The sequence below is a fragment of the Bos grunniens genome, chromosome 11 (genome assembly GCF_055505025.1).
Source record: "Bos grunniens cultivar Pamir isolate PY7600 chromosome 11, Bosgru_T2T1.0, whole genome shotgun sequence".
Lineage (NCBI taxonomy): Eukaryota > Metazoa > Chordata > Mammalia > Artiodactyla > Bovidae > Bos > Bos grunniens.
In genome coordinates this window covers 13702181-13728220 of record NC_141175.1, presented here as the reverse complement: position 1 = coordinate 13728220, position 26040 = coordinate 13702181, and the positions used below count along the sequence as shown (strand labels likewise).

The following is a 26040-nucleotide window of genomic DNA, read 5'->3' as shown; positions in this document are numbered from 1 at the left end:
TTAACATGTCTTCAAGAATAAGAGTGAGAAAGCATTCCTGTATTCAAATTCAAGCAACTGGAATGGGAAGCAGGAGGAAAAGAGAGAAAATAAACCACTGACACCAGAGCTTTAAATTGTCACACTTTTATTAAGGAAACTTCCCCATAATAAGTGAAGAGGTAGTTCACAGTATGTCTAACATACAACAGATTTAGAACAGCTATTCACCAGCTGAAATAAAATGTTCTGGGTTGTTTGTTTAGGACATTATTTTAGAAGTAGTGATGGTGATCACCCTCCATTTATAGATCTTCTAATAAACTAAAACAAATTAAAACCACATCTGATTTACCTCAGAGCCACTTCAGTTTGGAGTTTGCCTTTAAAATTAAATAATAAATAAATAACTGTGACACGGTGATTTTTTAAAAAACCAAACTAAGGAAAACAGAACCCTCTCATTTTTAGTTATCCTGGGGATCCATAAAATACAAATGCTGAATGTCTACGGTTTTAAAAAATCTTCCTCCACTACAAGAATACAACTAGTTTTGAAAGTCATCTTCCTCTGTAAAACATATTCAATATCAGTAAATTGATCACTTTGCATATAATCTAAGAAACATGTATAAACAAAAAGTCAAGTACCACCAAAATTAAGAAAATGTCTCACAGAAACAGAACACCTCTCCAGCCAAGAAATGGGGAGACTGTAAACCACTTCAGTGGTTTGCAATTGAAAAAGGTGAGAACTACAAGTTTTACTCATACAAAACCATCAAGAGGCTGATTTTAAGTGATCAAAGAAAGCAAGGCAGTTTTCTTTATTCTTCCTAGGATAAAACCAAATTGATACCTTATCTCACTAAGACTACATGAGACTGTAAGCTCTGTGAGGGCAGAGACCATAACAATCTTATCTTCAAATTCTCAGTATCTAGCATAGTGCCTAACAATAATATGTGTTCAATAAATGTCTCCTGAATGCTTGAATGAATCCGGAAATAGTCTCCAACCAAAGAGACCAGTTTTATTTGAAGCCATGCCTTTTAGTCTTCAAACCACTAACAAGACATGAATTTACGCAAAGCAAGCACCCCAACTTGAAAGTTCCCTGTGATAAAATGATGTTTAGAGAAAAAAGTGAAACAGTGGTTAACATATTAGTGTCTCACTATTGCATAGAATTGGTACTCTTTGGCTGGATCATATAAAAACCAGAATGCTAGGTAGCATCATTAGATTATATAATGAGTGACATTAGGCATAAGATACCTATTAGTCTTACCACTCCATTTTATTCTCATTTAAAACCTTTTAACAAATGGTAGAAATTATACTTCAAATCAGATTCACATGTAAATGCATCAAATTCTAACAACTTTAAGAATACCCTCTGACTACTCAAGTTAAATTGGAGAAGGAAATGGCAACCCACTCCAGTATTCTTGCCTGGAGAATCCCAGGGATGGGGGAGCCTGGTGGGCTGCCGTCTATGGGGTCGCACAGAGTCGGACATGACTGAGGTGACTTAGCAGGACTCAAGTTAAAATTAATTTTTGGTTCATCTATACATGGGACTCTCACAGCTCAGAAACAAAAATCAGGAAATCCTGATGGAAACTAAACACTGTTTCCAGACAAAATTAGTTTCACATTTGAATCCTTCTCACACTGTTATCTGTCCTTTCTGTTCCTAATCAACACCCAGCAAATCAGTTGCTTGCTTAGGAAGAATGTAATATTCATCCTAACCAAAAAATAATTACCTTACAAAAATAAATCCTTCTATGACTGTTCTGTTTGCAAAACTGAGGCTGTCTTAGAACGCACACAAGGATGCACGGAGGGGAAGCACAAACTAGGAACTTTTTGCTAAAGTATTCTTGATCATGTACTAAATCTTTTTAAGCCAAGGGACAGTGAGAAATGAGGAGACCTTAGCTCATATTTAGCCTACTCAGTCTACTTTGGCCACCTTGGCCAGGCTACCTCTTTGGGCTTTGGATACCCCAACTTAAAAAACGAGAGGCAGGCTAAATGATTTCTTAAGATTCTCTATGGACTCAAACACTCCTATTATCTAAATCTAACTCATGGTTCAGAAACAAGTAAGACTCAAAATTTTATTTCTGAACATGTGCTTAGGAAAAACAGTTGTTTTGTTTTTCCGTAACGGAAAATCAACTTTGTATTTGATCTGTCAAAGGGGATGAGGTGGGACTGTGTACCATTATAGGAACATCTAAATGCAAAAATCTGACTGCTCCTGACCCACTTTTTTCATCCACTTTAGAAATTAAGGTACACAAGGAAATGAGAATTCAAAGACTATTACAATATGCTGGACAAAACTGAAGGCCAAACTCACCTTAGCAATAGCAAACTTCTACAACAAAGTCTAGAGACTGACTCCAGATAGCCCCTTTTTAAAGAGAGACCATTATATGTTAGCACACTTTAAGTGTACCTGGAGCAATCCTGATTCTGAAAGCATCACCAAGTAAGCTACAGAATAATTATAAGCATTTGACTTCTTTGGGGGGAAGACCTCCCAAATAAGTACTGTTATACAACTACTACCCTTTGTTGGTTATGCTCCCCAATGATGATTCCTGTCTGCAGGTATTGATGGAAATACTGTACTCTGGTCTATGTCAACTTCAATCACATGAAGCTGGGCCATAAACTGTTGAAAAGAGTACAGAATAATCTAAAATACTTCTTTATAGCCAGCTCCAGGATAAGTAGATTCATTCATTTATCAGACATAGATGAATTATCAGTGGTTCTGATAGAACTAGAAGTTCTATCACATATTCAGGCTGATAGCAATATCACCTTATATCTCAGCTTATTTCCTACCAAAGAAAAAGATTATTTGCTTCCCTTAGCATAGCATCTATTGGTGGAGTGGAGTTGATGTTATTAACTTCTTGGTACCTTCAGAATGTGCCCAGTGGAAAGTCTAAAATAAGTGTCAGTCTAAGACATAAGTTGATGTTAGGTAGACAAATGGAGTACTCCTTGGGAAAGGAAAACAGACATCACAGGATAAATAATTCAAAACAGAACATAGGAAAGGGCAAAAGGCAGGCAAGACCACTCCAAGTGGCAAATTGCCTGGTCTGTTAGTGCTTTGACTCACCCCTACGACCTGCACAGAGGATCTGGAGAAGTCAAATTAGCGAAATGACTCCTAAAAAGACTCGGACTATTGCCATGTTTGTTGTAGTCAGTTCTAGTTAGGAGCACAAAGGCCCTGTTTAATTCACGCAAGTGCTATCGTTCCTTAAGTTCAGGACAGCTTGGGCCAGTTTACCGGCATCCAGGACCTGTGTCGCATCAGGCTGCGGCTGACACCCTTTAGAGTCTGTGACTGTTGTACACGCAAAAGAATCAAAGTCCACAGTGAGGTCTTGCACATTTCTTTCATTGGCATTATCAAAGCTGTTTTTGCCATGCAGCTGTTTAAGGTGCTTCCTCAAAACTGGCTTATGTGCAAAAACCATGTCACAATAGTTACACTTATGGGGCTTATCTCCACTGTGAAGGTTAAGATGATCCTGTAAGGAACACTTCTGAGAAAAGGTTTTCCCACAGATTTTACACTGGAAAGGTTTAATGCCGGCATGCACACGCATGTGTCGATGAAGGTTGCCTTTCTGAGTAAAAGTCTTGCCGCAGAGTAGACACATAAAGAGTTTGTGCATTTTTAAATGGTTGGCGTAGTTCTCCAGGTGACGAAACACCCTGGTACACTTTGGGCACTGGTGATGCCACTGCAGGCCTTTGTCTACACCTCGAATATTAGGCCCAAAGACATCTTTCGCGGCCATGATGATGTTATCACTGCCTGTGTAAGAGAGGGCATAATTGTGGAGATGGTTTTGCTCTATTTCACTTACTCTGTTTTCCACAGTTGAATTTATCAGAGAGTGCTGGGGCTCGGATGAATGTAAAGCAGTGGGTTCAGAAGAAATAAACTGGTTCTGATCTTTTTTACTTCTAACCTCTGATACATCCCCAATAGATTCTACCTTAACAATCTGAATATCACTGTCCTCTATATCCATACTGTCTTCAGATGGGTGAATACAAGGTGAGTCCTGCTTTGGGGAGCCTCTGGCATCTCCCTGATGTTCTTTCGACTGGGGAGAAGCACTCTGTGGTTCACATCCCTCTTTACTTTCCATTGGCTGTTTTGGCTTTATAAACTTCCACAAGGCCTGCGTGCACCGTTCTACAATGTGACTCATCTGAAGAAAACTCGCAGCGGTCAAGTAATTGACCAGTTCCATCTCGGGGAATTCCAGCACACCACTATAGCACGACAAGAGCAATTGTCTCCCCACTTCGGAACTCTGCAATATGGAGATTTTCACCTCTCTCGAATCGTTCAGTAAAAACTGGTCTCTTAAGAAGGGGGAACCTGCAGCAAACACAATTTTATGCCCCTGTACCTCAATATCATCTATGAGAACTGTAACATCACAAAATTTATTCTCTTCTCTTAATTTGTTCATTTTTTGTAACATTGAATCTCCATAATTTTCAAACTTGAAGTGAAGGAGATCTGATCTTTCAGACATTTTGGCAGACCTAAAGAACAGAAATGTAAAAAGGATGAATTTAAGAAAATTCAAACAATTAAGAAAACCTGGATTTTCCTTCCAAAAACAAATCTGTGTTGTCATACCTGTTCATATGTATCTGAATGAAATTTCCCTTGAAAGAGGAAGCTAGTATAACAGCTTTTGAAGACTGTTAAAAATGACTCCTCACCAACATCAAGTGTCAATTGCAGCTAAAGGAGTGGACTTATATTAGTGGAAATAGCTTGGCATTCATTCAGCTTTTTAAGACGCTTAATACAAGAACAGTGCTTGAGTTATTCCAAGGGCATTCTTTTGCTTCTCAAATCAGAATTCTGTCAGGTTTCATGAACTACCTAAAACATCCCAACAAGTAATAAAGTAATAAGTAACGATTTTATTTTGCATGATACTGTGAACCTGCTTCTTCAAAGACAAAACACTATTTTCCTTTGCTTTGAATTTTACTGTAATGGCACTGCTTGTCCCATTCCTGGGTAAACCCTCTTCTGTCTAAACTGATGTGAATTTACTCATACAAGTATTTTTGCAGTAAAATGAAAGTCACATGTTTAAAGGGACAACTTTTAGACAGTGTCAAAGGCACAGGTCTTTGTTCTTTGCATTTTGGACAAACCTAAATCCTTTCTTAAGAAACATTTGTTGATACATGAAGTAAATATTTGATATAGAAAAACCAGATGAGTCACTTGGTGGGAATCTGAGTAAGAGTACAGTGGATCTAGTTAATCCCTATTAGATGCTTGCTTTCTTCTTTATCCCCATTCATCCATCATTACTCATCAACTGGACTACTCAAATTCATTCATAAATGCCCATTGGTTCCAGCTTCTATTACCTCTAAACCAACTCCTACACCACCTCATGTCATCTTTCAAAAACATAGATCTGTTTATATCCAATCCCTGCCTAAAATCTTTGTGACCTCCTGTCATCTCCTGGATGAAGACGAACCTCTCCAATATAAACTGATCAAGTAAATTTAATAATAATTAAGGTAAACATTGGCAAAAACCAACCAACCATGGAGACGGTTTCTTTGTAAAAACTGCGTATATGTCCTGTTGTAAAGCAATTTCTTTGGAGAAACTCCCCATGTTCTGATTCCATACTCTTACTTGGCCTCCCACGTGTCACTCTAAAGGGAACGATGAGTTAGCCATGTCAATGTGACACCGTCAACATATTATTTTTACGATGACAGCCCATCAGTCATAGTAAAAATAAACACCTTGTCTATATACCAATCTTCTGTGAAATCAGTGGGTATATAAGATCTACCCGTGAGAAGTAGCTCCACAATTTCAGTACATCAGTAAGTTCACCTTGAACTTTGTATCTCCATCAACTCCATAGTTGAGAATCACAACCAACAGTTCCTAGTGACATCTGGCTCCTGAAGCCCATCTTTAGTTTTATGTTCTAGACCACTGAGTTACAAAGGCCCATAGAACACCAGCTTGTGACAGCAGAATATAGGTCTCAATCATAATGCTCAGCGCCTACTTCATAATAGTACTTTACTGACTCCAAACCTTACTACAGGTATTTCTTTAGTCCAGAACACTATTCTCAGCCAATTCTGACTCTCTTATTTCCTCTGAGGCCCTTCTCTAACCCCTTAGATCAGAACAGTTGTCTCTACTGAAACTGTAACCTCAAAATACTAACAGTAATATCCTTCAAACTGCAAGCTTCATGGCATTAGAATAATCTCTGCCCCATTCAATAGGGCTAATGCTGGGAATCTGCATCTTCTAGGGTGAAACACTCTTTCCTTTGGTTTCAAATTCAATAGTAACGTATCCACATTACTGGCAAACCCTATTCTGTTCAAACTGGTGTGTATACCCATCACCTAATATAGTACTAAACACACAGCAGGTGCTCAGTTTGTATCTGTTGAACCTTTAAGATTCATTTGACAGTAATAGGAAGACTTGCTGTTAGGAAGACCAGTGCAGTGTCTGCATAAGCATTACAAGTCTGAGGCTATGAGAGCATACAAATGAATGGGTACAAGGAGCAAGGGGGAAAAAAAAAGACATTTCAAAAAAACTTGTGGGAGACACGAAAAAAAGCAATATGCAAAGGTTCTAAATTTAGGAGTTCACCTGAATTAAAATGTCACTGAAAGAGAGGTGAGACTTAGGAGGGGGGACTGGTATGGCACAGGTATATTTAAACACATTTATACATAAATTTGGAGAAGGAAATGGCAACCCACTCCAGTGTTCTTGCCTGGAGAATCCCAGGGATGGGGTCGCACAGAGTTGGACACGACTGAAGCAACTTAGCAGCAGCAGCATACATAAATTACAAGCATCTTCTTTGTATGGCACTCTGAGTGTACAGATAAATTATAATCACAATGAAGATGAGAGAGGAGGGATGTAGAGAAGCATATGTAGCATCAGAGAAGAGATGGTAAATACCAGATGAAAAGGAAAAATCTTGGAGACATGGGAATATATTAGTAAAGAAAGTGGCGCAAAAGTATTATCCATCACAGGTCAATTTTAGCAATTATGGTTGCTTGACATATTTGATCTGGCAGTGGTGAATATCCCAATTCGTAACTAGAAATTATACAAATGACTGTTGTTCAAATAGCCAAACACAAGGGGCACTATTTCTTAGAGGTTTAGCTTGTCCTGAATTTACTGGCAGGTCAGCATTTTGATCTGTGGTGCTGGAGAAGACTCCTGGGAGTCCCTTGAACAGCAAGGAAATCAAACCAATCCATCCTGAAGGAAATGAACCCTGAGTATTCACTGGAAGGACTGATGCTGAAGCTTCAATACTTTGGCCACCTGATGGGAAGAGCTGACTCACTGGAAAAGACCCTGAGTGCAGAAGGGCAGGAGGACAACGGGGTGACAGAGGATGAGACAGTTGCATGGTATCATCAACTCAATGGACATGAGTGTGAGTAGGCTCCGGGAGATGGTGAAGGACAGGGAGGCCTGGCGTGCTGCAGTCCATGGGGTCACAAAGAGTGGGACAAGACTGAGCAACTGAACGACAACGGCACTTTCCTACTAACACTGAAAAATAAGTACTAATTGCTTCCATCTATACCAGGATAGTACTCGAATTGCTTTAGGCAACTTTCCTCAGGGATCATTGTTCCTTGAAGCTCCAAAGACAGGAGCTGGAATACAGTTTCATTTACCTCCTATTCATCAGTCTCAAGCGACTTACCAACAGGAGCAGTCAGGTATCTCAGGGACGTGCTTGATTTGTCTGCTGTAGTCCAAGAATGTGAGGAAAAATTATTATTTCTCCTTTAAGAAGTTTTCCTTAATGTGTCAGCCCACTCTATTGTCTCTCTTTAATAAACTTATTTCCAGGCCACAGAGTTCATCCGTTAATTGTTTCCTGTCACTAGTTTCTCTTTCCATCAGAGGGTTAGTTATTTGAGGTCAAGAACCAACTGTTATTTTGTACACAACTCATTCAATAATAACTGTAACTAACTCTTAATGTTCCCTATGAAGTTACTATTGAGCTATGGTAGAGATGCCTTTCATTATTAATACTGTTTTTGAGTGCCCTAGAAAATTTCTGTCTAGGGTTTGTTTCCAAAAAATAGTTTTGACAACATAAAATGAAATTTTAAACAGAAATTTAAAAATGTTCAAATAAAAAGGAGTACTTGTTTCATATGAACTAGTTTAATTTTATTTAAAAATAAGAAAAAGGATGCCTAATCTTTACTGAACCCTTGCTGAGTACCAGGTATACCCAAATCGACCCATTTAATCTTCAAAATTTCTATGAGGTAAGTATTATTGTCATCTCCACTTTGCTTATGAGGAAATTCAAGCTTGGTGAACATAAGTCACTTGCTTATTTAAGAAAGGTGGAAAGTATTAAATGTTAGAGGTAGAAATTATGCCTGAGAGACATGATGCCAAAATTCATGTATGACAGAACTAGGCTAGCTGAAGTTTTATCTTATGACATTAACTGTCATCTCCATTCATATCCATTCAACTATACCCTGATGATTGATATGCTTTTGTATAGTTAGTTATGCTTCAATAAAAGACTTATGCTTAAAAACAAAAAATACAAATTGAAGCCAAATTTTTGTCAAGTCTAGAGGGCTTTAATAGTAAACCATTCATGTATTATCCTTGTCTTACCTTTCTCACCTATTTTAACTTTATATTATTTTTCTATCTTTTGTGCATTCATCTTTGTCGGATGAAACTTAATGCCATTTATAAAGAAAACAATAAAAATCATGAATATATTTGATTTTTAGACTCCCCAACTATAGTTAACTTCTAATAGCAATTATTCATTATTATCATAGAAATCACTCACATAATTCTAGATTATAGCAGACCTTCTAGGAACTGAAAGTACAGAACTGATTAGGTAGACTAGAGACTTGGTCACCACATTCTGCTGATTCTTTTCAAAGAATGATTTCCAAATTCTCTATATTCTTACTACCATTGGCATAGTTCAGGTCTTTATCAACTATTGTCTGGGTTACTGTGATTAAGTCTGAATACTGCTGAGTTTCTCTTAGCAAGTTTTAAATGACCCCCTTTCCAAACATCAATGAAATAGAAATAGCCTCACTTAAAATCACTTTTTCTTTGTTTATATTTACACAATTCTTCTATAATCACTATGTTGCAGCTGATTTGAAATTTCCCTTTGTTCAAACAGGAGTAACCCAAAAGGATCAGTGAATATTTTAGGTTGAACAATGTTCACTGTTAAGCAAGGGACAGTGTGAAAATATCCACGTTTCTTATCTCAAATGCCTCTAATGATACTGATAAGGAAAACTTTCAGTCTGTTTTCTCATCTACCTCATAAAAGTACCTTTATCTTTCAACTTAGCATGCACAACTACTTCGAAATCTTTCTTCCTCTTTCATTAACACCATATGCCATTTTTCAAAGAGGCTGTAATATACTACAGCCTTTCTATAAAACTCAATCCTTTTCTTCTTTTGGGTAACTTTCATGACACTACATTCTCCAACTGCTCACTCTTTTACTTACAACATGTTTATACAATCTGTAAGTAACATTACAGAAATATACCGTTCCTGGAAGAACTTTTGAATATAGGTGAAGTAAAAGTCCGCTTTCTCAACCTCCTTCCATTCAGTCAGTTGATTCTCAGTTTCTTCCTTAATGAATCTCCTTCCCTCTCCATTTTACTATGTATAACACTCCCAGCCACAGAAAATAAAAACTAAAATTACTTTCAAACTATATATATTGCTTTGCGACTTTTTCGTTTATTGCTTTTAAGAGTTATTTATGTTGAATAAATCTGGTTATTTATGTTGAATAGATCTAGCTCACTCTTCTTAAACTGTTGTACAGAAGTGGGCAAGTGACTTAACAACTGGCCTCAGTTTTCCATCATTCTTTGGCTGATCTGTTCCTTAAGGATTCTGTAAATTGTGAAAAGGTAAGTATATTCTTCAAAGCTTAGTCCTTAAGTTTTTGCTATTTTCTTGAGGCTGACTTCCTCAGAAAACCTGTCTTGGTTTCTCAATGTTTTATTACCTTCTCTATTTAAGAAATTCCTAAATCTCCATCCTCCCTGCACATGGTCCTTCCTTGGCCAGGCAGGGATGCAGCGGTTCACAGGGCTCTTCCCTGCTCCTGACTTGGGACCCCTAACTTGGCTTGCATGCACTTCTCAGCAGGACGCTGTGGGGAGGAGCCCAGGCAAGCAACAGGGCCTGTGTGGCCCATGACCCCTGGGCCTCTGAGCTCCTGGCCCAGAGAGGTGATGTTAGAAAACTGGCTTAAAACTCAACATTCAAAAAAATAAGATCATGGCATCTGGTCCCATCACTTCATGGCAAATAGAAGGGGAAAAAGTGGAAGCAGTGACAGATTTTATCTTCCTGGGCTCCAAAATCACCGCTGACAGTGACTGCAGTCATGAAATCAAAAGATGCTTGCTCCTTGGAAGGAAAGCTGTGACAAACCTAGACAGTGTATTAAAAAGGAGAGACATCATTTTGCCAACAAAGGTCCATATAGACAAAGCCATGGTTTTTCCAGTCGTCAAGTACAGATGTGAGAGTTGGACCATAAAGAAGGTTGAGCACTGAAGTACTGATGCTTTGCAACTGTGGTGTTGGAGAGTCCCTTGGACAGCAAGAGCAAACCAGTCATTTCTAAACAAAATCAACCCTGAATATTCATTGGATGGACTGATGCTGAAACTGAAGCTCCAATACTTTGACTACCTGATGCAAAGAGATGATTCATTGGAAAGGATTCTGATGCTGGGAAAGATTGAGGGCAGTAGGAGAAGAGGGCAACAGAGGATGAAATGGTTGGGTAGTATTACCAACTCAATGGACGTGAGCTTGAGCAAACTGGGAAATAGTGAAGGACTGGGAAGCCTGGCATGCTGCAGTTCATGGAGTTGCAAAGAGTCGGACGTGACTTAGTGACTAAATAACAACATGGCTAACTTTAACCAAACTTAACCTCAATTCAGATTCCCTTGTAGCTCAGTCGGTAAAGAATGTCCCTGCAATGCAGGAGACCCAGGTTCAATTCCTGCAAAGGAGAGATCCCCTGAAGAAAGAAATGGCAACCCATTCCAGTATTCTTGCCTGGAAAATCCCATGGACAGAGGAGCCGTAGGCTACAGTCCATGGGGTCGCAAGTCGGACACAACTCAGAGACTAAACCACCAACCACCACCAACCTCAGTTCAATCTAATAAAAAATAACTGCCCTAGGCTATTACTCTATCATTTGAAATGCATGTTATCTAAACTCTTGCACCAGCTAAAACTCAATAAGTCAAAAATAAAAACTTGTGGAGAATACTTCTGAGAACAGTGGATGTAGAGACAAGGAAACCTGTTAGTGTTATTTTAACAGAGCGATATAGAAATAATGAGGGCCCAAATAATATAGATCAGTCCTGGGTGTCCACTGGAGGGACTGATATTGAAGCTGAAACTCCAATACTTTGGCCACCTGATGCGGAGAGCTGACTCATTTGAAAAGACCCTGATGCTGGGAAAGATTGAGGGCAGGAGGAGAAGGGGACAACAGAGGATGAGATGGTTGGATGGCATCACCGACTCAATGGACATGGGTTTGGGTGGACTCCGGGAGTTGGTGATGGACAGGGAGGCCTGGTGTGCTGCGGTTTATGGGGTCACAAAGAGTCGGACATGACTGAGCGACTGAACTGAACTGAATAATATGAAATTGAGAAGAAATAATATGGATTTATTTTAACAGATTCCAGAGATATCTCAAAGAATTGATGGACTTGATAACCAAGGTAGGGAACAAGGGATGAAACGTCACGATGACTCCTAGATATTTGGTTTGAGAAACTGGATGTCTGACAGAATGTCATTCAATAAGCAAGGAAATGCTGGGGGAAACGACCATGGGTCAGGTTTTAAAATGTTTAACCAGAGGAGCCTGCATGACATTAAGGGGAAGATCGATTAGCTAGCTGATATGGCTCTGAAGCTAAAGAGAAGACCTGATTTGGATAAGTTAATAAATGAAAGCATGACATACCTAACTATGAATGAAACTGACCTAAAATGGCACATATTGGAAGAGAATCTAAGGGAAAAGAAATGAAAAATAAATCCGTAACAGAAACATAAATCCATCACTTACCTTCTTCTCAATCTGGATCTCTTCCAAGCCTCTCCATTTTTTTTTAATCAAGAGTCTATCTTTGCTTAAATTTTCCCCTTCTTTTGACTCCCATGTTCAATCACTGCTTAGTACAGTGGATAAAACCAGGTTTCCAAGAATCAAAACGCTGCCCCACCACTTTCTAGTTGTATGACCTTGGGCAAGTTACTTAATTACTTTTGTTTTTTCAGTTGTCCCATCTGTCAAAGAAATAACAGTACTTAACATGATAATATTAATATTTCCATAACAATAGGTTGTTATGGAAAATTAAATTAATTTAAAAGTAAATTAATGTTTTAAATTCAGTTACTTTTTAAAAGAACTTAGGATAGTGCCTGGAATTGTGCTCTGTAACCAAATGTTAGATCAATAATACAGCCTGTCAATATCCTTTGTGAAGTCCTTTAACGTGTGGCATTTCTTTCATTCTCATTTGATACCAAACCACCTGAGGTCTCTCCATTATTTCACATATTATCACCTCATCATTCTGCTAAAATTGCTTTGTAAAAAGTCACTCATGATCTCTTGATAAAGAAATGCAATCTTTTTTTTTTTTCTTTCTCATTCTCCAAAGGCTCTGCATCCATTGTCTCAGTGGACCCTTCTCAGTGTTCTCCTCTCTTGACTTCTGAAACTTCTTGGTTGCTGGAATCCTTACGTTTTATCATTATATTTTATCATCTACTTCTGTTTCTGCTACTATATCAACTACTATTAACTACTCCCATTTCCCCAAATATTCCCTTCATTGTCAATAACCCCTTCCTGATACCAACTATTTCCATGGCTTCCTACCTCTGTGCTTTAAGATGATTCAAACTTTTACCTCAAGCCACGGCATTTAGGCTGAGCTGCAGATTTGTCTTTCCAACTCTATACTGGACAGTTCCATGTGGCTATCCCATCAGGCCTTAAATTCAAGTATCCAAAAAATGAACTGGTCATCTACACTATGCTTATGGTTTTATTGCTGATAATGGCATTAACATTCTTCAAATTTCACAGGCCTGAAACCTAAGACTCAGCTTTGATATCTCTTTCACCCTCAACATCCAATTCATTATGGAGTCTTTACAGCATTTCCTACAGCATGTGTGTGCTTAGGCACTCTCAGTCATGTCTGACTCTTTGCAACCCCATGGACTGCAGTCTGCTAGGCTCCTCTGTCCATGGGATTCTCCAGGCAAGAATACTGGAGTGGGCTGCCATGCCCTCTTCCAGGGAATTCTTCCCAACCCAGGGATCGAACCCAGGTCTCTCACAATGCAGAGGATTCTTTCCTGTCTGAGCCACCAGAGAAGCCCAAAATACTGGAGTAGGTAGCCTATCCCTTCTCCGGTGGATCTTCCCAATCCAGGAGTCAAACAGGGGTCTCCTGCGTTGCAGGTGGATTCTTTACCAGCTGAGCTACCAGGGAAGCCCTTCCCTTCAGCATACCTGCTTTCTTTCTGATAATACTATCATAACTTGGTTTTGGGATTCCGTTACTTCTCACTAGGCTGATCCCATTACACCTTCAAAAGAATCTCAGATAAGAACATCTAGAATTTAGCTAAAGAGTCCAGAATCAGTTCTTAGACATTCCTATCCTATAGGCTGACCTCCAGAACAAGATGATTTTCTACAATGCAAATGTGACCACACTAGTCTCCTGCTCAAAACTCTTCAACAAGTACCCACCTCTTTTAGTTGTAAATCTTCACTATCTGGACTTCCATCTACTTTCCCAGCTTCATATCTCATGCTTCGCACAAGAGCCCTGGAACCCTCTCCTGCTCTTCCCACACAAGTTATGCTCACACACTGCAACTGCTCAGCACTGCAACTGTTCCTCTGAGGGCAAAACCTCTTCTCCACCTTATCCGCAAGTAAAACTGAAAGTCTCTTCAGCCTCCCCGGCAACAGCCCCTTGAACGTTTCATACATATACGACTGATATGTATATCGCAGGAGCACTCATTTGTTTTTATCTGGTTCCCAAACTTGACCCTGAAAATTAGAACAATGTCTTACGAATTCCCAGTGCCTGACAAGGCGCCAGATATAAAAAAGGTGTTGTAGCCAGTGGCAAAAGGGTAAACTAGCTGCACTCCACAGTGATCCTCGCAGGCTGGCACTGAGGCCTTGCCCTGGCCGAGAACTGGCACTTCTTAAAAGATGCCAGAGTCGGGTTAAAGCCAACTGCTTGGCCCTCGGCTGGGGTCCCCGGAGGAGGTCCCTGGGGGCATCCTTAGGCTCCCCACTCCAGACTCAGGGGAGGGAAAGGGGCGGGGCATAGCAGGGGCCGGGCCAAGGGCTCCGTAAGCACCCCCAAGCCTAGGCCAGCCCCTCGGCCCCCATCCCGGTGCAGGTCCCGGCCAATCCATGGCCCCAAGGGGGCTCGATTTTGAGAGACCTTGTACCCCTACCCGGCGCTCCGGCCGCCTCCGCACTTACAGACCCGGGGGAAGGCCACCGTCAGGATCCGGCACCGCCAGGAGCTCCGGCCCCTCGGGGCTCCGGGAAGGGGGAGGGGCAGGGAACCCGAGCCAAAGGGGGACCCAACGGAACCGGAAGGGCAGCCCTCGCCGGACAAAGACAACTTCCAGGTCCCATGGTCCTCTCCGCCAATCGGAAGGCTGGGAGGGCGGCGGGCCAGGAGAGGGATTCTCCGTGCCGTGGGCGAGATGATCGGGTACCCAGGGCTCCCGCTAGCTTCTCCGCCCGCGTGAGCCGACGAGCAAGTGCTGTGGCTTCTTAGCGCCTGGGGCTCAGGCTCCGCGCACTTCGCTCCTTCTCAGCCGCTCCTCTCTAGCTACGACTCGGCCGTCTGCCGTCTGCGTGGGCCTGAAAGGCGCAGCTGCACTTAAAGCGTCGGTAAGCTCCTCCTGCCTAGGGTATGGACTCGCCTTCTTGGGACCCAGAAGCGGAGGGAAGGACGTTTACCTCCCTCGGTTTTTGCATGTTGGTGTTTCCCAGGGATTTGCATTCTCCGTTACCTACAACTTGCTGATTGTTCACAACTCTCTTTCGCCTGACCATCAGCTCTCTTGCGCCAGGGCCAGCTGCCGAGAAGACATGTCCAATTGGTTTTCCACTGTTAAGGTAGCTTTGAACTCAAGTTCATCGGCAGACCTGCTTCTTACCTCCTATAGTCCTTGTGTTGGTGAATGGCATCGTCCACGCAGTCTTGCCCACCAGAAAACTTCAGTATCATTCTAGAGCCACTTTGCATCTTGCCAATTCAATGGTTCACTGGGTTCTCCTCGTTTTTTGGGGGGATGGGGGAGCGAGGATATTGTGGTAAAACATACATAGTATTTATCATTTTAATAATTTGTAAGTGTGAAGTTCCATGGCATTAAGTACTTCACAATATTGGGTAACCATCACCGCTGCTGTAGCCAATTTCATTATTTTACTTGTGGTTATCGTTTTTCCGCCATTTTTGAAAAGTTTGTCCTTTTCCCTGGTGACTCGGTCAGTAAAGAATCCGCCTTACAATGCAGGAGACCTAGGTTCCATTCCTAGTTGGGGAACATCCCCTGGAGAGGGAAATGGCAACCTACTCCAGTATTCTTGCCTGGGAAATCCCATGAACAGAGGAGCCTGGCGGGCTACAGTCCGTGGGGTCACAAGAGTCGGACAGACCTTAGTGACTAAGCCACCATCATCGTTTTTCCAACACCATTTTTGAAAAGTTCCTCCTTTCTCTGTTGAATGGATTTGGCACCTTTGTTGAAAATTGACTGACCATGTTTGTGTGAATTCATTTCTGGACGCTCTATTCTATTACATGTGGCTGTATCTCTGTACTTATACTGGTACATATTCTTCTACTGTAACTTTGTAGTAAGTTCCTAAGTGATGAAGCTATTAGGACTTCAACTTTATTTTGTCCAGATTGTTTTGGTTATGGCAAGCCCCTTGAAATTCCGTATGAATTTGAGGATCAGCTTTTACATTTCTAAGAAAAAGGCTGTTGTAATTTTGATAGAGATTGTGTTGAGTCTGTAGATCATTTTGGGTAATATTGCCATCTTAATTTTAAGTCTTACTGTCTGAATAAGAAACATCTTTTCATGTACTTAGGTCTTTATTTTCCTTCAGGAGCACTTTTCAGGGTATTTAATTCATTCTGATAACATAAATGAAATTGCTTTCTTAATTTCCTTTTCACACTGTTGCTGGTGTGCAGAAACCCAACTGATTTTTGGTGTTGGTCTTGTACCCAGCAATGCTTCTGATTTTTTTTTTTTTTTGACCCCATAGGCTTTCTTGTGGATTCTTCAGGATTTTCTGTATATATGACCACGCTGCCTGTAAATATAGTTTTACCTCTTTACAATTTGGATGCCTTTAATTTTTTCATCTTATAGTTCTGGTTAGAGCTTTCAGTACAGTGTTGAATATCAGGCATCCTTGACTTGTTCATGACTTGTTCTAAGAGGCATAGGTAAATGATTGCATTTGATTTAGATACGGGTTTTTGGGTTTTTTTTTACAAATACTTTTATCATGTTGAGGAATATTCCCTCTATAACTACATTTTCTGAAAGATCTTATGCAAAGGCATTGTACTTTGTCAAATAACTTTTCAACGTTAATTGAGATGATCATGAGTTTCTTCCTTAGTTCTATTAATGGAATATTTTAAATTGATTGATTTTATGTTGAACCACCCTTGCATTATTGGGATAAATCCCGCTTGGTCATGGGGAATAATTCTGTTCATATGCTGTTGAATTTGATTTCCTTTTATGTTGTTGAGGATTTTGGCATCTATATTCATAAGAGATACTGGTATATAATATTTTGTGATGCATTTAGTTAGCTTTGGGATCAGAATAATGAGGCTTCATGGAATCAGAAAGCATTCCCTCTTCCTCAGTTTTTTGTAAGAGTTTGAGGACTGTTATTAATTCTTAATTAAGTATTTGGTACAATCCCTTGCCGAAGCCATCTGGTGCAGGACTGTTCTTTTTGGGAGGTTTTTGATTACTCACTCAGTCTCTTTACTTGTTATGAGTATGTTGAGATTTTCTAATTTTTCGAGAATCCACTTAAATAATTTGTATGTTTCAGGGAATTTGCCCGTTATATTCTAGGTTGATTTTGTTGATCTTTTCAAGGAAACAACTTTTGGTTTCATTGATTTCTTTTTTTCTCTTTTTCTTTTCTCTTGGTTTATTTCCATTCTATTTCCTTCCTTTTGCTGGCTTTGAGTTTAGTTTGTTATTCTTATTTCATAAGGCATAAAGTTAGGATATTGTTTTGAGATTCTTGTTTTTTAATGTAACCATTTACAACTGTAAATTTCTTTGCTTACTGCTTTCATTGCATCCTGTAAATTTTGGATGTTTTTATCATTACTCATTTTCAGGTATATTCTAATTTCCCTTTTAAGGACTTCTTTGACTCATTTGTTCTTTAAGAATGTGTTTAATACCCACATATTTTGAATTTTCCAGTTTTCCCTTTACTCATTTCCAACTTCATCCCATTGTAGTTGGAAGATACTTTGTTTAATGACCTCTTAAAATCTTTTGAAACTTGTTTTGTGGCCTAGTATATGGCCTGTATTGGAGAATGTCCTATGTGAACTTGAATGTATTGCTGTTGTGCAGTGCAATATGCTGTATACCTGTTAGGTTCAGTTTATTGTGATGTTCAAGTCCTTTAATTCTAATGTATCTTCTGTCTGGTTGTTCTATTCATTATTGAATGTGGGCCATTAAATTTTCTAACTATGATTGTAGAACTGTTTGCTGCTAAGTCACTTCAGTCGTGTCCGACTCTGTGCAACCCCAAAGACGGCAGCCCACCAGGCTCCCCCGTCCCTGGGATTCTCCAGGCAAGAACACTGGAGTGGGTTGCCATTTCCTTCTCCAATGCATGAAAGTGAAAAGTGAAAGTGAAGCCACTCAGTCGTATCTGACCCTTAGCGACCCCATGGACTGCAGCCTACCATGGGGTTTTCCAGGCAAGAGTAATGGAGTGGGGTGCCATTGCCTTCTCCAGTAGAACTGTTTATTCCTCCCTTTAATTCTGTTCATTTTTGCTTCAAATATTTTGAGAGTCTATTACTAGTTATGTGAAATTGAGAGTTGTTCAGTTCCATCGGACTCTTTGTGACCCCGTGGACTATATATAGTCCGTGGAATTCTCCAGGCCAAAATACTGGAGTGGGTAGTCTTTCCCTTCTCCAAAGGATCCTCCCAACCCAGGGATCAAACCCAGGTCTCCTGCATTGCGGGCGATTCTTTACCCGCTGAGCCACAAGGGAAGCCCAAGTATACTGGAGTGGGTAGCCTCTCGCTTCTCCAGTGGATCATCCGGACTCAGGAATAGAACCAGGGTCTCCTTCATTGCAGGCTGATTCTTTACCAACTGAGCTATCAGGGAAGCCCAAGGTAAAAGTGAAAGTCGCTCAGGTGTCTGACTCTTTGCAACCTCATGGACTGTAGTCCATGGAATTCTCCAGGCCAGAATACTGGAGTGGGTAACCATTCCCTTCGCCAGGGGACTTCCCAACCCAGGGATTGAACCCAGGTCTCCCACATTGCAGGAGGATTCTTCCCTGATAGCTCAGTTGGTGAAGAATCTGCTTGCAATGCAGGAGACCCTGGTTTGATTCCTGGGTTGAGAAGATTCTCTGGAGAAAGGGATAGGCTACCCACTCCAGTATTCTTGGGCTTCTCTTGTGGCTCAGCTGGTAAAGAATCTGCCCCAAATGTGGGAGACCTGGGTTTGATCCTGGATTGGGAAGATCCCCTAGAGAAAAGAATGGCTACCCACTCCAGTATTCTGGCCTGGAGAATTCCATGGACTATAATCCATGGGGTCGCAAAGAGTTGGACAGGACTGAATGACTTTCACTAGTTATGTAAATGTTTAAGTTTTTATAATCTTGCTCTATTGAACCTTTTTTTTAATATATAATGACTTTCTTTGTCTCTTGTAATTGTTTTAAAGTCTATTTTGTATAATCTTAATATAACCACCTGAAGCTCCGTTTTGGTTAGTACTTGCATAAAAATGCATAGAATATCTTTTTTTTTTAAACCTATTAATGTCTTTGGATCTAAAGTGAGTATTTTCTAGATTGCATATTGCTGGAACATGTTTTTATTTTATCCATTCTGCCCATCTCTGTCTTTTGATTAGAAAGTTTATGCCATTTACATTTAAAGTAAAGACTGATAATGAGGAACTTACTTCTGCCATTTTGCTACTCATTTTCTATAGGCTTATAGCTTCTGTGTCTTTCATTTCTTCCATTACAGCCTTCTGTTTTTATTTTTTGTAGTGAAAACTTTTGACTTACCTCTTATTTCCTTCTGTGTATATTCTATAGATATTTCCTTTTTGGTTACCATGGGAATTACATTTAACAGCTCAAAATTGTAACAATTAAAATGGATACCAATTTTAGTAACAAACAAAAACTGTCCTATACAGCTCTGTCTCCCCTTTGTTATTGGATTTTATAGATTACATCTTTATACATTGTGTGTGCAATAAATTAGACTAATATTTTTATGCATTTTCATTAAAATCATAAATTAAGTAAAATGGAGGAAAATTAAAATGGAGGTAAATAATTACACTAATGATTCTGTAGTTGCTTGTATATTTTTCTTCACCAGAGAGATCTTTATTTCTTCATATGACTTTAATTATTGTTGAGCATCCTTTCATTTCAACCTGAAGGATCCTCTTCATCATTTCTTGTAAGATGGGTTTAGTGGTAATGAATTCCCTTAGCTTTTTTTTTTTTAATCAGAAAATGTCTTGATTTCTCCCTCATTTTTGAAGGACAATTTTGCTAGATATAGAATTGTCCACCAAGAGTTTTTTTCATTCATACTTTTAATATTATCAACCCACTGCCTTCTGGCTTCTAAGATTTAAGATGAGAAATTGTCTGATAATCTTACTGAAGATCCCTTGTATGTGATGAGTATTCTCTCTTGTTGCTTTGAAGATTCTCTTTTTTCTTTGGCTTTCTACAGTTACATTATTATCTTTTCTTCCCTTTCTCTCTTCTCCTTTTGGGATACTTATAATGGTACATTGTTTCCCTTAATAGTGTCCTGCAGACCTCTTAGGCTCTATTTAGTGTTCACTTTTATTTTTCTGTTCCTCAGATGGAGTAGGAAGAACATGGAATCCATCTCTACCTAGGCAACAATTATACTGGCAGACTGTCTGAAGTAACTATTTCGGAACTCTGGAATCTATTTGAATGCTTGCATGTTCCAGGGGAAAATCTGGTTGGTCATCTGAGGTTAATTTCAGTCAAGGTGAGCCTTTAGTGTGAATAGGTAGGAAACTATTTGTTCCTACCCCTCAACCCTGTTTATATTGCAGGTATGGCTTGCTGGAGCCAGAGTGGGAAGTAAGAACCTTGTTTTCCTAGAATGTAGGAAATGTAGGAACCTAGAGTTCTACATTTTATTTTATTTATTTTATTTTTATTGAAGTATAGTTGATTTACTATATTGTGTTAGTTTCAGGTATACAGCAAAGTGATTCAGTTTTTTATATATATATATTTTTTTATTATGTTTTATTGCAGGATATTGAACATAGTTCCCTATGCTATACAGTAGGACTTTGCTGTTTATTTATTTTATATATAGTAATCTGTATCTACTAATGCCCAATTCCTAATTTATCCCTCCTGGACCCCTTTTCCCCTTTGATAAACATGTTTTCTATGTCTGTGAGTCTGCTTCTGTTTCATTGATAAGTTCGTTTGTGTCATATTTGAGAATTCACATATAAGTGATATCATATGGTATTTAGACAAAGACATTACTAAAACAGCTGTCTTAGAGTTGCTCATCAAGCTAAAACATGGATGAAGTCTGGAAAATAATGTACAAAAAATGCAAATATCATTAAAGAAATAGAAATTATAAAAAGGAACTAAAATGAAATTCTGGAGTTGAAAAGTACGACAGAGATAAGGAAAAAAAATTCATTTAGAGGGGATCAAAATATACTTTGGCCACCTGATATGAAGAGCCAACTCATTGGAAAAGGCCCTGATGCTTGGAAAGATTGGAGGCAAAAGGAGCAGGGGGCAGCAGAGGGTGAGATGGTTACATAGCATCATCGGCTCAAGGGACATGAGTTTGCACAAACTCCGGGAGATAGTGAAGGACAGGGAAGCCTACTGTGCCACAATCCATGAGGTTGCAAAGAGTCATACATGACTTGGTGACTGAATAACAACAAAATCAGACTTGAGCAGGCAAAAGACAGAATCAACAAACTTGAAGATATTTCCTTCAAACTCAGTCTCTTTTTCCCCCCCTTTCTTTTGCCTTAGTTCAGGTGTTTCTAATCTGCATAAGATCAGAAAGTGATATTCAAAGTGTTCTATTTACTCCCTGTTTTGCCTTTTCTACTCCTACCAGAATGAAATTTTTTAAAACCCAAATCTGTTGTTGGCACTATCCTTAGAAACTTCAAGGGCACCTTGTTTATAGATTGAACTTCATTTTCCATATTTTAGCATTTACGGACTTTCCATTCTGGTTCCAGCTTACCACATCAATCTACTGAGCTTGAGATATAAATTCCATTTTCCAGGAAATATAAGGTCTAAGGAAACAAACTCAGTGACTTCTTGAGGAAACAACTCTTCAGATCCAGAAGATAGGAAATTTTGTACTTCAACTGGACTGATTTCTTCAATAAGCCAGTGTCTTTCAATTTTTTTTCTTAATTACTAGATTAAGAAATACTTAAGGGACATCACAACCAGACATAGTGTGTGGGCCTGGACTGGATGCTGATTTGGGAAAATTAGCTGTAAAAAATTTATTTTGGTCAATGAAAAATTTGATTATAGTTAGGTATTAGCTGAGAGGAAAATTTACTAAAATGATATTACTGATTTGGAAAAGCCCGCTGTAAAAATACTTTTAGGTTGTTAGAAAATTTGAATGAGATCTAGGAATTAGATGAGAGGAAAATTTAGTGAAATGCTAAGGTAGATACTGTTAGTTGAATACAGCAGACTGTTTAACTATGTGAGCTCATTTTGAAAAACAATATATAGACACAAAGAAGACTGTGTTTTAAACTGTTAGTATTTGTAGTGGGAATCTGATATTTTTGTTTTATTTGAGGTTGTCCCTGTTTTGGATTTTTCTTCAGGACATACTCTAGTGATTCTGTAATAAAATTTTATTTAAAAGATTATGTTAAGATTTATGTATATATTGGGGAAATACATATGAATCAAGAAATACATGAAATGTATCGTCACCAAACTATTAAAAGTGGTTTTGTCAGAGTGTCAGGATTTCAGGAGATTTTGCTTTCTTCGTAATGTTATATCTGTTATTTAAATACTTTAAAATGGGTGTGTATTTCTGTTACATAACTGTGTAAGGAGAAGGAAGAAAGCTATTTTACTGTGGGAGTGCAGCCAAGTCTATTATAATAGACAAGTCACAAAGAGGACTGCAACAGAGCACAGCTTTTTTTTTTTTTTTTTTGCTGTGTCTGGTTGATTTAGATGCACTATCCACAGGAAAACTTTGCGAATGACTCATTTAGCCGGAAAAGAGTATACACAATTTGAATCAAGAAAATGAGGGAGAGGCTTTAGAATTACTTCATAAACTGTCAAGACTTAATTAGCACTTTTAATAATCATTACTTTTGTTTACTACTACACTGTAAATTCACTCAGGAGAGGGACTTTCAACTTCATTCTGTTGCTGCTGTTCTATCACTTTTGTATGGCTTTTAAATAAAATCCCAGCCCTATCTTTGAGTAGTACTCTGGAACAACCTAGTTCATTTTGTTCTCTTTTGTGTGTTTCAGATGTCTCAGGGTAGTTGTGTTGTAGCCAGTCGCCCTTGATTTCAAAGTTAGAAAGTTTTGACTTCTACACGGAATCCTGTTCCTTAGGCTGGATTCCTTTACAAAATCAGAAAAAAAAAATTATCATTCTCAAGGTTTGTAGTAAAGCCAAGTGACATACCTGTAAAGGAACCTACCTGTCGACAATCCCTGCCACTGTCTGCGCCCTCAATAAAGGCCAGGTGTGTTGGGTTAACATCATTAAGTGCGACTTTAGAAACAGCTTTTAAACGTTAAAGGGGAGGAAGGGATTCCTTGCTCTAGCACCAGTGACTTTGAGGTTGGACCCACCTCAGGTGCAACAGGTACTACCCAGCCTGCTACCCCCGCCAATCCTGCTCCCAGTCCCTGATGCAGACACAGAGCCACTGTTAGCCAAAGCGCGCACACACTAACCAGAGACGAGTGCAGCTCCCGGAGAGCAGACTCCGCGCAGGCGCAGAATACGGAGGCGGGCCAAAAGCCCAGGTGGGGTCCGCGGAAAGGAAGTACGCCCCCGCCGCCTGTCGTTGAGCCAATAGGGCGACTCGGCTTTGCCAAGGGCCTATGAAGCAGGGCAGGAGGCGGGACGGAGGACGGAAGGAGCGCTCTCACGTGAGTAGGGGGCGGGGAGGGCGGGGGCTGGGCGGCTGGGGAGGCCCAGGCGGCGGAGCCTCCGGGACGGCGAACGGCGGGCGGCGGAGGAGGAGACGGCGGGTCGGGTAGGGCCGCGTTTCCCCTCCTCCTCCTCCCACCCACCAAGCCCGGGGGGGATCTTCGGACGGTCCCTGCGGGGAGCCATGCCGTGTTCTTATCCCGCGGGGCTGGGCAGGCGAGACTGCGTTCAGCTCCCTCGACGAGCCGGGTTCTGAGGGGAGCAGTGATTGGGGGGAGGGGGAGCAGCGGCCCTGGGGGCGGGGGGAGGACGCATGCGCAAGCGGGAACGCTCGGACAGCCCCTGCCCAAACCGGTTCCCCCTGTCTGGGTGGGTGTATGCCTTCCCGGTGGTGCACTTGTGGCCGTCTCCCTCGCCCCCGCTGCAAAGCTGGTTTGTCTCTTGACTTTTTATGTTTGGAGAGAGGTCCTGTTTGAGAATTTGGCTGCTCCCTCAGCCTCAGTTTCTCCCCGTTGCTCGCTGGGCCTGTACCTGTGACTTAGGCTGGCTTCGGCCTCAAGCTAGCTTCCTGGGCTGCTCCTGATTTGAAAGGCTTGCTTTATTCTAGTGTCGGTGTTCCTTCTCGTGTTGGCCATTCCGTCTCATTTTCCCAGCTGCTATCTAAGTGTCCCCAGTAGCCCCGTCTTCCCAGATTCTTTTAAGTGTCTGCCCCCAGTACCTCGTTGTTGTATCGTGATTCCCAGCAGCCTAAAAAGCTTTAGGTGTTGAACCCGAGGATCACCCTAGACTTCCAGGAGTTCGCTGTCCATTGCCTGGTGGTACTTTGGTGTCCCTTCTCTTCTAACATTCGGTTTGTTATCTGCAACTGCCTTTACAGTCATCTCCATACTTACGGTTCCTTTATCTTGGAAGCAAAAGCCCTAGCAGACCATGCTGTTGGTACGCTATAAGTGCCCCATTAAATCGTCATCCGACTTGAAGAATTGGAGATCTTTTGAGGGTTTTTTGTTTGTTTGTTGTCGGGGGCGGGGGTGGGGAACAGGGTTTTACAATTCACTTGATATATTCATTCAAATAAACACCTGTATTCACATACGTGGGACTGGACTAGTAAGTCGCGAGTGTGTGTCTGTATCCCAGCTGCTTTGTTTAGGAGGGGAAAAAAAAACCGAAGAAAGTGAATTGAACTGAGTTTGTCACATTAAAACTGAGGTTTAGAAAGTTGAAAAACTTAGGTTCCAAAGGAGTGCATGTTTTCCTTTTTAAACGAAGGACCTGTTGGCCTTAATTCTAGCGTGTATAAGGTGCTATTTTAATGTATATTCAAGGTTTTATTTGAGTTTACTTATTAAAAATTGAAAATGAGTAAGGGACAGAGTTGTCTTCCTTTGTAGACCTCAGTTTCTATTAATAAAATTTGAGTCCACGATTGATTTGTATTTATTAATAATGGGTTCGGTACGTATTATCAATTCAACTTTGTCATTAAAGTTGAACTATTGCTATGTTATGGTACACAGTTCCTTTTCGTTTCAGGTTTATAACTTAGTTTACAGTTAACTAGCTCAGCTCATCGGTATTAAGGTATATATTTGGGTACTTATTAACTGCATACAGTTTGGCATTTTTTTGCATAATTTTCTTTTTACTTTTAAATAATGTTAAGTATAGTTGATTTTGGCATAGTGCTCTATTAGCAGTTTGCAAGTGCTTAACCTGGATACAATTGTAGTTTAGTAGGACTGTAAAAGTGAAGGCACTTGTTTCCTATCTCTTCTACTGCATATTGAAAGAAGTGTATTATGCACATTATCTACATAAGGGAACATGGTTTTTCATAAACATATCTCAAACCACACAGCCTTGATTCATTAAAGAAGTCGTTTTCTATTATGGAGTACGTTTCTAGCTAAACTTTACAGCCCAGATTCTTTTATTTAGAGAAGTCATTATCTTTTATTGAGCACATTTTCAGTTGAAGTGTTTCCAGCTGACATGAAGCCTACTTTGAAGGTCTCGCCATTTCACAGTGATTATTTTAACATGTGCCCTTTGAGTACCGGCTTCAGAAAATAGTTTAAGTCAGTTCTACTGTGGTGTGTCTTTATAGTTGCTGATGCGCTGAGTTTCTGACATGGGCTGCACAAGTGTTATCTTTGTAGTGTCAATATAATCAGATACTACACTTTTCAAGCATGTGAAATAAGTGTACGTAAAACTTAATCTTTCTTAGAGCTAAAACTCAAACATTAAAGAAGTACTAATTTAACCAGTGTTCATAAAGCAAGGTTTGGCAT

The 26040-nt window shown here is 40.0% G+C and overlaps 2 protein-coding genes across 18 annotated transcripts in view; one reads left to right on the top strand and one right to left on the bottom strand.

Moving 5' to 3' along the window:
• Positions 1 to 110: 110 nt before the first annotated feature.
• ZBTB26 (zinc finger and BTB domain containing 26) lies at positions 111 to 14826 on the bottom strand. Of its 2 annotated transcripts, none has more exons than XM_086325356.1 (2): positions 13962 to 14826; positions 111 to 4584 (listed from the first exon to the last, which is right to left on the bottom strand). In XM_086325356.1, the coding sequence occupies exon 2, from the start codon at positions 4572 to 4574 to the stop codon at positions 3249 to 3251; it is 1326 nt and encodes a 441-aa protein (XP_086181482.1). In that variant the 5' UTR covers positions 4575 to 4584; positions 13962 to 14826; the 3' UTR covers positions 111 to 3248. The 2 variants fall into 2 exon arrangements, with proteins under 2 accessions (XP_086181482.1, XP_086181483.1); XM_086325357.1 differs by having other exon boundaries at positions 14690 to 14820.
• Positions 14827 to 14850: 24 nt separating this feature from the next.
• Positions 14851 to 26040, top strand: part of RABGAP1 (RAB GTPase activating protein 1) — a 169408-nt gene continuing 158218 nt past the window's right edge. For 7 of the 16 annotated variants that reach the window (XR_015136365.1, XM_086325320.1, XM_086325322.1 and 4 more), the window contains exon 1: positions 23756 to 23849. The gene's annotated coding sequence lies outside the window, so the exon portion shown is untranslated. The other 9 variants (XM_086325323.1, XM_086325313.1, XM_086325314.1 and 6 more) reach the window with 6 other exon arrangements.

Coding starts and splice junctions, on each gene's coding strand:
- ZBTB26 (XM_086325356.1), bottom strand. CDS start 4,574: ATGTCTGAAAGATCAGATCTCCTTCACTTCAAGTTTGAAAATTATGGA.